The sequence below is a fragment of the Chenopodium album genome, chromosome 25, assembly GCF_948465745.1.
Source record: "Chenopodium album chromosome 25, dcCheAlbu1.1, whole genome shotgun sequence".
Taxonomy (NCBI): Eukaryota; Viridiplantae; Streptophyta; class Magnoliopsida; order Caryophyllales; family Amaranthaceae; genus Chenopodium; species Chenopodium album.
In genome coordinates this window covers 35,444,730-35,457,700 of record NC_137858.1, presented here as the reverse complement: position 1 = coordinate 35,457,700, position 12,971 = coordinate 35,444,730, and the positions used below count along the sequence as shown (strand labels likewise).

At 34.5% G+C, this 12,971-nt stretch overlaps 1 protein-coding gene and 1 pseudogene across 1 annotated transcript; both read right to left on the bottom strand.

Annotated features, from left to right (window-relative positions):
* Positions 1–2,162: 2,162 nt before the first annotated feature.
* On the bottom strand, positions 2,163–4,496 carry LOC145614061 (protein NUCLEAR FUSION DEFECTIVE 4-like). Its single transcript, XM_081669064.1, has 3 exons — positions 4,161–4,496; positions 2,842–3,626; positions 2,163–2,649 (listed from the first exon to the last, which is right to left on the bottom strand). Exons 1-3 carry the CDS (start codon positions 4,494–4,496, stop codon positions 2,163–2,165), a joined length of 1,608 nt encoding a protein of 535 aa, XP_081525190.1.
* Positions 4,497–9,239: 4,743 nt separating this feature from the next.
* Positions 9,240–12,099, bottom strand: LOC145615633 (U-box domain-containing protein 15-like; annotated as a pseudogene).
* Positions 12,100–12,971: the final 872 nt, after the last annotated feature.

Genomic DNA, 12,971 nt, shown 5'->3' with positions numbered 1-12,971 from the left:
TGTTCACTTTATTTTCACTTATTTCAAATCTGGTTTGTTCAAATATTCCGTAAGTTCAAATAACATAAATTTAAGAAATGAAAAAGTTATTAAATCAGTCTAATATGTCATAAGATAAATTTGTTTAAGTAAAACCAACATATTCTACTAGTGTCACCCAAAAGATAAGCCGACTATTCATACATAATAAGCTTTGCAAATGAATCTTGTTTACATTAGTGTCTTTGTGACTATCGACATTTTGAAAAACAAAATTTTACGAAGTATAAAACTAATACAAGTATTATAATTACCACCACCTTCTCAATTTATCCAAATAATTCTTGTTTCAGTATCTTTGAAAGTATCATAGCTAAGAAGATATTTTCCAAATATGTTCATAAATCTATTGGCAATAAAATGTAATTTTAATTTAAAAAAAAGGTTTTTGAAGCCAATTGTGATGTTTATTACAGTGTCCGGTTGATTAAGTGAAATGCTAAATACCGCCGTCCAAATTTATCGCCACCGCCATCATTTCGAGCAAACTGACAATTTTGCCCTTATTAAACCCAAACCCATTTTTCAGCCTTATTTTTTTTTCTCTCTTCTCAAACACCAACCACTCACCTTTCTTACCACACAACCACCACATATTTGAGAATTACCGGGAAGCAATTGGCGGCGAGCTCAAGCAGCGGTGGCGATTTCGACGACGGAATGGGTGGAAAGGAGGTAAGTAGTTTCCAGTTTGCTTTTTATTTATTTATTTATTATTTTTTATTATGTAATAGGTGGCTGGTAACCGAAGGTGAAAACCGGTTGCCAGCATCGGTAACCGGCAACCTAATCCGGTTGACTGTAGCCGATAACCGGTTTTCACCTCCATTTACCGGCCACCATATTTATTTATTTAATTTTTTTTTTTTTGAAGAAAACTAATCAATTTTTTAATTGGGCTCCGGTAACCGGTTTTGGCCTCCGGTTACCATGGACGGTAACCGGATTTGACCTCCGGTTGACCGTGGTAACCGGGTTTGACCTCCGGTTGACCGTGGTGACCGGAGCCCAAATCCGGTTACGGTAACCGGATTTGACCTCCGGTTGACCGTGGTAACCGGATTTGACCTCCGGTTGACCGTGGTGACCGGAGCCCAAATCCGGTTACCGTCCACGGCGACCGGAGCCCAAATCCGGTTACCGTCCACGATGACCGGAGGTCAAATCCGGTTACCGTGGAGCTGCAGTTGACCCCTGATTCTTTTTCCGTCGAGCCACCTCGATCACCATCCATTTCTTGTCGACTTTCGTTATCGTTGTAGCCGTCTAGTGTAGAAGGTGGTGGTTGACACGGTTTTGGTTGATGGGCTAATGTTAGAGAATGAAATGGAAAAAAAAAAGTTAATAAGGGCAAAATCGTCAGTTTGCTTGAAATGATGACGGTGGCGATAAATTTGGACGGCGGTATTTTTAACACCCCATTGATTAATTGAGAACTTGGGCAGAGGAATGTAGATGCTCTGACCATATATTTATAAAAATGACTTCATGTCTTTCTATTTAACTTTTATGGTAACTTAGTTTTAATCAATCTTGTCAAAAAAAAAAAAAAAAAAAAAAAAAAAAAAAAAAAAACTTAGTTTTAATTAATGAGGAAAATTAAGCAAAGGTGTGAAATAATTTAGAAAATCTTCAATTTGACCATGTTTCTTTATTGAGAGAAACGGATAAAAACTTAATAAATCATCCATTCATATATGTGTAGAAATCCTTATAATTATAATTGCGTCATTTAGATTTCATTTTTTTTCTCCCTTCAAAATCAATGGAAAATATCTATGGAAAATTGTGCTGAGGAAATCTATATTACTCCTATTGATATCAATATCCTCATTAACATATACAATTAATTTAAACAATGGAAAACTAGGTAGTGCAATGTAATACTACCTCTGACTTAACTTATTCATAATTTCTTATACAAGCATATTCATTGTTCGTCCCTTCTCTTTTTCTTTAACTCTTTATGTTTCCAAAATCGTATATACGGATCAAACTGTGACACTTACCAAAAAAAATAACAGAAGACATAAATAAAACATAAAACAAAGGGTATGATGAACCCACTTGTGAATTTATGCACTTTCAAATTTTCTACAATTACTACCACAATAAGCCATTAATTAAGCTTGTGACTTCGCATAAAGATGAGTATAAACACTCCTAGTCCGTCGAACAACAATCAGACTAAGTACAACAGCAATGCAAACAACTCCTGTCAAAATAGCACAAGTGATGGAATAACATATTCTACCTATACAAGTATGTGAACCTTCATCTCCTAGTTGCAAATCGACTTTGGGGTCTACAATCCCACCTTGTGTCTCTGCATAGTAGTCATAGATGCGACTAGCAAGGATGCTAGAGAAAATCAATGATCCAGTAGGCATTGAAAGTATAATGAAGTTATATAAAGCACCAAAGCATTTTAGACCAAACATCTCTGAAACTGCTGCAGGGGCGATCCCCCAATGTGCTCCGTAGCCAAATGAAGTTAGCACAGTTAATGTATAAATTGCTGCAGGCCATCCCAGAGCGTAATATAAAAGCCCGATTGCTATGATGGCTTGAACAATTGCCAAAGCCAAAAGCCTAGGATACGCGTATTTTCTGATAAGAGAAGCAAATTTAGCATTATATCAGCAGTGTTTATTGTGATTTTGAGCCTAAGTGCTTAAGCCAAACTTATTTTTTATCTGGCAGTAATTAAGATGATGATGAAAAACTGAAATAAACTAGTTAATATCAAGTAGCATGAGTGCATGACTATATGATTTTTATGAAGATAGATTACTACTGAACCTGACAACTATCTCTGAGAAGTATCCACCACCAACACGGCCAAGAAAATTGCAGACGCTGATGATTGACACAAAGATTCTTGGACTGGAATACCCAAGAGACTCAGATATCTGACCCATATTATCAATGATTGTAATACCAGATCCTGAACCCAAGATTAGGGATACAAACGTAAGCCAAAGCTCTGCCTTTCCTAAAGCTTGAAGCAAGGTAAAATTCTCCCCTAGTCGAGGATCTCTTCTTTCAACTTCAGCTTCACTTTCATCCTCCCTAATGATGGTTTCAACAGGTAGCAGGCTCTCTTTCGCTGGATCATTCACTTCTGAAGAGAATGACAGTATGATAGGCACTACTGATGGAAGTAGCAAGATAATGAGCAAGATTACAGAGCAAATTATGATCAAAGATTGGTTCAAGTACTCTTCAAAGAGCAAAAATCCCATCAAATAAGCAGCCAAGATGAGGCAAACACCATAGACAAACGAGAAGCTCAGACTGTCAGAAGGCCTTTTCTGTCGATGACCCTCCACGTACCTTATAGCAAACATTAGAGAAAGAACAACAATCGAGGGAACAATGGCTATCGTTAATATGAGGAAGTCACGATTCGTAGTGTTGAAGAAGTGATAAATTTGGCTTAAAATCGCTCCACTCAAGCCATTAAATCCTTTTAGTATCCCCACTACAGGGCCTCGGCTATCAGGGAAGTTTAGCAGACATGATACTAGAGCAGCTGTATTATAATAAGTCTCACCATTTGTTCCCACAAATATGGCAATGAATAGCTGCAACAATTGGGAGGAAGACCATATGTCATACATCATAGTCATAAACTATACTTATGACATGCTCATAATCAAATCTTGAACATGAAAATAGATTATGACAAAATCAGTAATTATTATCTTGTTCAGCTATTTGTCAATCAGTTTTATTGACTAGTTCACTTGACTTATTTGACCAACTTGTTTTTTTAGGCATTACCCGTATTTAGAAAAGCCAATTACCAAACGAGGCCTATATACCAGTATTGAAGAGCAAAAAGGTTGACCTATCATCAACAACCAAGGAGAAATATTAGTTAATTGTCAGGATTTGTCACATTTGATCATATCAAATAAAATTTGAGCAACTACAAATTAAGAAGAAACTACTAAAATGCAAGTTAATGCGATACCAAATTAATCATAACATCATCATAACTTATAACATTCTGAATACATAACAGGAAAAAATTGATTAAGAAACAGATACATTTGAGTTATATACCAAATGTACAAAATTAGTCATTAAATTGCGTTAAAAAATCAGCAACTTACCACCCACAAAGGCAAAAAAGTGAATCGTTTGGCGATAATTAGCCAAAGAAATCCATATCCAAGAAAAGTATGGAGCACCCCAACTGTTAAAACACCCCAAAACGGCAGAATCTCACACACAGCACCAGCTAAGAATCCGACGCAGTCGCCTAAGTTTTTAGCCACACCCAAGTAAGAAAGTTGTTTCTGGTTATATCCCATTGTACTCTTGATCATTGGTGAAATGCTTCCGAACAAATAACCAACTCCTGCAAACGATTGGATCCACATTGATGCTACAAATACCAGCCATCTGTTGTTCAAAAATGTCCTTATACTCTTTGATTGTCTCACCATTCTTTTTTTTTTTCCCTGGGTGTTTAGAGAGCGGTAAGGGCGGATGATGAGAATCGATCCCAGATCCTGTAACAGGAGGAAGCTCTAATAACTTGAGTTATCCTTCACTCTGTGTTTTTGGCACATTTGCAAATTTGCAGTCTTGATTATTGCATGCAATGAATTTGAATGTGTGATTAATGATTAAATTGGAATTGAGATGAGCTGAATAATTGCTGTATTTATAGCTGAATAGGTGTTAAACAAAAACAATTAAGAAGGTTGGATTGGATTTGGATGTATAATTGATGGAATTAATGTTGATGGTAAGGATAAATACATTCATCAATTTGCATTTAAGTTGAGGGAGGTCTATTTTGGGAACTATGCTACCAGAAGCTTCCATGGATGTCTTCCATGGGGAATAATTAACATCATGCACAACATGATGTTGGTGAATCACTCTATGGGGATGAACAACGTGAGGTTGGTTAGTTAATGGTTTTTTTTTCATTATTTTATGGATTTTGACTAGAAAATTGACCCATCATTCTATAATCTATAGTTTAGAAAACATCAAGCACCGAATACACTCGTTTTGTAAGAAAGTTGTTGATATCTTTTGGGTTTAATACCTTCGAGGTTGTTGAGTTTATAAAATATGTCGTTTTTAAAATTACAAGTTGTGCCCTTTAATATAAGGTATTTAACTAATTATACCCTCTGATAGGGCTGTTTATCGGTCTAAAATCGGACCGGACCGGATTGATCCGAATTGGACCGAAGACAAAATATTAGAATTTTAAGAATCGAAGATCGGACCGATTAAATTAGGGCCGAACTCGGACCGGACTAAAAGAATCGATCCAAAATCCAGACCGGACCGCTTTGGACCGATTGAAGAATTTTTTTTAAAAGAATACTAAATTTTTAATAAAGTTAAGGAAAACACAAAAAAAAATATTGGAAAACTATATTATAACGTCATTTTCACGTCTTTTTTTTGTATATAAAATGCAAAAAAAACTTATAAAGTTAAAGTTTTCTAAACTTATTAAGGATAATTTTAAACATTATTTAAGGTTTCACAAAAAATTTTAATAAAAAGAATCGATCCGGCCTAAATCGGTTTTTAAAGGGTTTTGGACCGGGCCGGACCGAAGACCGGGAAAATGAATTTCAAGACCCGAAGACCGGACCAATTAAATCGATCCGGGGTGGTCAGGTCCATTTTTTCGGTCTGGACCGATTTATGAACACCCCTACCCTCTTATGTTAACAATTGTAATAAAAAGAAAAAAAGAAAAATAATAAGAAGCGGATGAGAAAAAGAAGTACCCCCTCTGTGTTTTTTAAAGTGTTACAGTTTGACCGACACATAGTTTTAGGTAATTTAATTGACTTAAATAAAATAAGAGGTAAGTGGGGTAGTTGGAGTATTAAAAAATTGTAAAAGAAAGATAGTGGAGATAATATTTTATTGAGAAGTAATGAATGTGAGAGGAAAGATATAATAAAAAAAGTAGTTTTGGATTTGAGTGGGGACCATGAGAGGAGATTGAGAAATTAATATTTTAATGTAGCTTTTTGCCAAAAAAGAAAGTGTAACACTCATTAAAACACGGCCGAATTTGGTATGTGTGATACTCATTAAAACTCGGAGGGAATACACGGAGAGCTTGACATATCAATAGTTACATTTATAAGAAAGAAGAAAAATAGATGAAAAAATGTGTAAAAAAAATGCTTAATGTCAATACCCTTATATAACTCTAACCCAATTTAGGCGTGAAGTTTCTCTTCAAAGTGTGATAATTCACATCTAACACAACTACCAACGTTGGGTTAACTTTAGAAGATATGATTAAATAAACACCTTAAGTTGGAGGGCATATCTTGTAATTTTGAAAAAAAATATGAACACACCTTAAAAAGTCAACAAACATAGAAGCATGGCTTTTTTTTTTTTATTATTATTATTTTTTTTAAAATATCTTTAAAACTAAAAACTAAAAGTAAAAAGATGAGCCCTCCAACTTAAGGAGTTAAATAATTATTATTGGTAATTTCGAAAATTGTAATTTCTTTGTCAACAATTTTTAAAACTAAAAAAAGGAGTTAAACTAAAAAACGGGGTTAAAAAAGATATGAACTCTTTTTTTGTTCATTTCAAAAGTAATTAAGGGCTTGTTTACATTTACTGAACTGAACTGAAATGAAATGAATATTTTATGAGAGAAGGAAATTAGGAACTGAACTGAACTGATTGGAAATGAACGGAACTGAAGTGAACTGATTGGAGCTGAAGTGAAGTGAACTGAACTGAAATTAAGTAAATGTGAACAGGCCCTAAGTATAGTGTTTTTACCTGTCAAAAAAAAAGTATAGTGTTTGTTTTTTTTGAAAATAACACAAAAACCCAAGCATGTGGTCGAAGATTATTACAAGTCCAAAACAATATTTGGATCCAGGAGAGTTTTTGTTATCATTGAAATTAGTAACATGGTCGGACCAGTGGCGGATCCAGGATTTGTGAAATGGGGGTACGAAATGAATTTCGATAAAAAAAAAATTTACAAAATAATGTAAATTGCAATAATTTTTTCCTAACTAAATTTTGAATTAATAAATCATAAATCATTTTACTTTGTATTACTAATGGCGTGTACAATACATCCCATCCTCCGACAATAAGTCTTATTATTGAGTAACTAAATATGCTTGGGGAATGAAAGAAAAAAGACATTATCTAAGAGACCTGTTATCTGGAACAACAGGTCTCTTTTATTGAAAAAAAAGATATTATCTAAGAGACCTGTTATCTGGAACAACAGGTCTCTTTTATTGAAAAAATACAAATCTCCCACTGGAGAAATTAAAATATCACCCAAAGAGGCTAAGAGACCTGTTTTTTAAGTAGGCGGTCTCTTTGATGTTACACAAAAAGGCGGGCTGAATAAGTGAATAACTACCTACATAACAGAACCTAAGAGACCACCTCTTTGATAAAGGCGGTCTCTTTTCTTACCAGACTTTTTTCTTTTTTTTTTGGCAAAATGGGGGTACAACTGTAACTCTATGTACCCCCTAGATCCGCCAGTGGGTCGGACCACCTTTTATAATCAAAGTAGTTTACATACAAGTCACAATCAATGAATTTACACTCGGGGTGAGTACTTACATTCCCGGTTATAAAATGCACAATAATAAACCAATAAATAAAAATAGTGGTAGTATCTTGTTGACACTTGACATTAGCTGTTGAATGTGGTACCAATTTATAGAGGGAAAAATCATACAAGATACAAGTATTAGGCCCTGTTCTAGTGTGCTTTTGAGCAAGCAGGTCACAACAAGTGTCGGTAGAACAGAGTAGAGTAGAATACATTTTAGTAGAGCAAACTATAGCAACTCAAAAGAACAAGGTCTTAGCTAGTGTATTACTTACTAAATACATGTCCTTGTTTACTTTCCTCTTCTACCTTTGATTGTTTTTCATGTTACTAACACTATTTACCTACAAGTTTGCTTCAACAAATTAAGCTACATTGATACTAGACATAATACACTTATGGCTCTTCAATGTTTTTTGAATCAAGTAAGGGATACTACATCATACAATTAATTCGTCAAGTTTAGAAATTAGCATACATAATTGGGATAATTAATTTTGAGGGAGCCCCAGATCAACAAATTCTGTCAATCTATACTTAGTCACTACTTAGTTATGCTTAGTCATCAAAGCAGAAGCTTCCTTCCACCGACACCTCCTACTTCCTTCCACCGACAACACCAATTCCACCATGTCGACACCATCTGCATCACCTCCTCCTTCCACCAACACCATCTGCATCGTCTTTACCTTTCACTGAAACCATCATCTTCTACTGACGACATCATGGCGGCTTCGTCGTCAAATTAAACGAAATTCCTATGTTAAAAAGGTGAAATTAAGGACATGGTTAACCCTAAAGGGAAGGGTTGTTATCCTCCTCCATTAATGCTACCCTTGGAGCTATTTTTAAAAAATTAAAGAAAGGACTTCATATCATGGCCACCACCGATGCCTTCTTGCTGGTGGTTGCCGACAAGAAGGGCATCACAATGGTGGTGATTGTGAACGTTGCGTTAGGGCATGAAGTTTAGTGTTTATGGTGGTGGTTGGGTTAATCGTTTAACTGGAAAATGGTAATGGTGATTGTGAGTTGGCAGTGGTGGGTTCGCAATTTAGTCTAATTATGCTTATACTTTTACCAAATTGTACAATACTAAATGAAGGAAAAACCTAAAATGCCCTTATGATTGACAATTTTTGTTAATCTAGTAGATCAACATGTATTTCCTCATTAATTTTTCTTCAAGATAAGGTGTTTAGCTTAATTACCTAGAAATGAAGTTCGTGCGATTTGACCAATTAACAATGCACGTAACACAAGTTGACTCAAAAATTTCAAGAAATATTACCTTCAATTTGTCCAAAATTAATACTGTATAATTCATTGAGCATTACAATATACAACAAGGAATGCATTCTATTATACAAAAAAGATTGAAAAAAAATATAAGAAAATTGAACTGTACAATGACTAACTACTATAGGATCAAACATGATGTCATGATATACTACTTACAATAGCTATTTGTTAGAGGACCATCTCAACCAAAAGCTTAAGCTGATGGTTGAGCCCTAGGAATATGTTTTATACTCTATCACTATTAGCTAGAATATATTTTTTTTTCAAAATTACCTAACATATAGCATAATCAAGGAATTTGTTCATACTGGCGCATAAGCTGCAAAATGGAGCAAGCCTTCCTTTGGCCTCTATTAGTCCCATTCTGTGATATATCAACCAAACACTCATAAACTCCGAATTGAAGCGCGGCGAGCAAGAAGGATGATCCACCATTCAACCCCAACTCGAGCAATATAGCTGCAGCCCCTTCTTTATTTTTAGGTGTACCATCACCCCTCATAAATTCAACCAATGCCTCTATAAACTGAAGTTGTCCGATTTCTTGCCTTCCTTGAGGATGTGAAACAAGGAGCAACAAAATCGAGAGGGCCTCATCGATCATGCCTAGCTCTTTATCTTCAAGCAAATTTAGCAAGGGCTTTACTATCCCTGCCTCAACAGCTCTGGCTTTATTCATGGTGTTTAGGATTAAGTTAAAGAGCGCGGTTGCTGCATCTTTTTTTCCTCTGATTGTACCATTAGCTAACAGGTTTACCAACGGAGGTATCCCATCTGATAACCCAATAGTCACTTTATTTTCGTCTAACATTGAGAGACTAAATAAAGTAGCTGCTGCGTTTTCCTTGGATCCTACGTTACCATTTTGCAGGACTTCTATGATTGTAGGGATTGCACCGTGCTCAGTTATAAGCTGCTTGTTCGTGCTATCAATTGATAAGTTGAGTAACGTTGTAATTGCGTGTTCTTTGGTTTTTGAGTCCGGGTTTGACAGGAGTTGGATTAAAGGAGGGATCCCTGAACTCTCGGCAATAAGGATCCTGTTTTCAGGGCTTTCCTTAGAGAGCAATCGGAGCTTGTGGACTGCTTCCCGTTGAGCATCTAGGTGAGTCGAGGAGAGATCTTGGATGAGTGGAATGACGGTGGATTTGTGTTCGGGTGAGGAAGGGTCATCGGTTGCTATGTCAGGGGAGGATTGATCTTTTTTTCGCGGTAGTTGAACCTTGTTCTTGTCACACCATTGTGTGATGAGATTCTTAAGTGCATAGTTTGGGGCTAAGGATAGGTGCTCTAATACTTGTCCTGATTTTGGACATGTTCTGTGATTTGAGTCTAGCCATTTCTGGATGCTTTCCCTTTCATATGTCTACATTTTTCGTAACAAAAAAAAAAAAAGAATTAGCTTAACAAAAATTAAAATAACTAGAACTAAGGGTATATTGTATCTAAACACATATATCATTTTGATCAATTATAGTACCAAATCATCATAGTTTTTCTTTTCATAAATTTATGTAAAAACTAACACTATGTTTTGATTATTATTGTGTCGAAATAAGGCTTCAGATTTAAAATCCAAATACTGTGATATATACCACTTTATTTTCATGGAACCGGGAGGGAAGCTCTAATAATCACCTGAACTATCCCTCATTTTATTTTACGGGGAAAAAAAAGTGGAATTTCATAATCATTTCGCTTGATTAAAACATAAACCTTGTTTACTGTATTGTATTAGTCCAATCAAGAATGTACCGATTCAACCATATTTTAGATCATTCATATATTAGTTACATTTATACAAGTAAATTATCACATATTATTTGAGGTAGAGAAAATTTTGACTTTCAAATGAAAACCAAATAAATGAAACTAACAAAAGGATAGAGTTACCTGTCCAGTGGCAACAATAACAGGATCAGTCATAATTTCTAGAGTGATTGGACAAAGAAATTCTTGGGGAATTTCTGTAGTAGGACTCTTGATAATTTGTTGTTGTTCTAAGGGCTTATTTAAAGCTTGATCTTCAAGCATTAGATTAGTTTCTTCAATTCCAGCAATTTGTTTGAATTTATTAAGCACATCTAAGATAATTTGCATATATGTTCTTCAGCTCTTTTATCCTTTGCAAGCCTTCTCACAGCCTTAGTTTCTTCCTTTAATTCCTCGGATGTCCCTAACTCTAGCTTCTTTGCTAGCCTCTCTAAGATGGCAATGTCGGCGTTTCGTTCATCTTCTTTGCTAAACACAACCATCATATCCATGGACAACTCCAAGTCTTGTGTGTCTGTTCTTCTTTTGGCTCTCCTTAGTTGGTGACCCATTAATTCCGTCTGTTAAAACAAATATTCATGAAATTTTTTCTTGTTATTATTTTATCAATGTTTTTACGTGCGAAATCATGTAAGTCAAAATTACAAAATTCTTGTTACAAATATGGTTATATAGAGTATTATACTATGCTTAACCTTAATGATCGAAAATCTATGGTCAAATGTTGGTATAGAAAAGAATATTTAGCTCTTTGTGATTGTACAAAATTTACCTGTTCTTTCACCTCTTCTGATATATTTAGATCTTGGTAAGGAATGTCATCTAAAGCTTGGCTTAATTTCGAATTCACTGAATGAAAAATTCCCGTAATTGTCTCACGTTCAAGGGCCTAATGTACAAGATTCACATTTCAAATTTAAAGGAAAACGGTTTTAAATAGATCAATCAAATATACATTATTATGAATTATATATTATAAGACCCCCTCTTATAAAAATTAAAAGTGTATCTGCATGCGCGCGTGTATATATATGTAGAAAGATGAATAAATAAGCTAATTGATTGGAATTAGTTCTAACCAGATAAATCTTGCTACCCTCGGAACAAGTTTTTAATAACTTTTTAGCAGATAAAAGAGCCCTTCGCAGATTACAAAAAGAGGCATGAGCTGAATTTGAAAGAGGTTCATTAATGTCCCTAATCTCCTCCAAAAGAACATGCATAATCTTGATTCGTCGAACGAGGTTTTGGCTCTCCTTCCTTTGAGTAACTCTATAATCACCCATTAATCCAAGTGATTCTATCAAAACCATTAAATCATGAATAATGTCTTTGCCTTCTTTCGGAGTAAAAATCATAAAATTATCCTCTTCAAGCATAATGATTTCCGTGGGGCTTACATTTTTTGTATTATTTCCGATCCCTAAGGTTGGGATCGGACAATTTAATGTTAAGTTTGGAGATGACTTAGAAAATTTGGGTTTAAACATCTTGTTATTGATATGTAAAATCTTTAATTTGATTGATTACTTAAGTATCAATTTATTTTTTTTTATTTTTTTTTGGTAACTATAAATTGAAAGATAAAGAAACTCAAAACCAAATGGATTGAGAAGGTGATGATGAAGTTTAGTTCTTGATGATAATGCTTGAGAAAAGGAAATTTTAGCGGTTATTTCGGTTGGTTTCATTTAGAGGTTGTTATTATTTTACTTAAGATTGTGAGGCTGAGATGAATATAAATGATTTTTAAATGTTAGTTGAAAGTTCGTTATCTTTAAATTGACTTAGATATATGCTACAAGCTTTTTCTCCTTTTTGATGTTATATATACAAGCATTTTGCTATAACTTAGCATCCTTTAATTATTGTCTCTTTATTCTTTTGTTTTGATTTTGAGAAATTAATGTGATTAAGTTATCATCCATTTAATTATATTATGATAATAGTAATTAACTATCAATTTTTATATATAAATGCGTGCATCGTTTAGGTTAGCCTTTGAACGCACAGTAGCAATATTTTTTTCCAATAAGTAAATAGAGACACGGTTCTTTTTACACGTTTGTTAATTAATGTTTATGTTCAACGATTAATAATCACAATTATGAGTCTTTCGATCAGCTCCTCCTCTCTTCTAGGGTTTTCTAAACTTTTGGCCATTTAGGCTGGAAATTAGCTAGACTTTTTCCGTCCCCTTTCCCTTAATTTTTTTTAGTGTTGATTGCAATTCAGGTTTCAATAAATT

Coding starts and splice junctions, on each gene's coding strand:
- LOC145614061 (XM_081669064.1), bottom strand. CDS start 4,496: ATGGTGAGACAATCAAAGAGTATAAGGACATTTTTGAACAACAGATGG. Junction 3,627..4,160: donor CTTTTTTGCCTTTGTGGGTG/GTAAGTTGCTGA, acceptor CAATTGTTGCAG/CTATTCATTGCCATATTTGT. Junction 2,650..2,841: donor TTCTCAGAGATAGTTGTCAG/GTTCAGTAGTAA, acceptor TTCTCTTATCAG/AAAATACGCGTATCCTAGGC.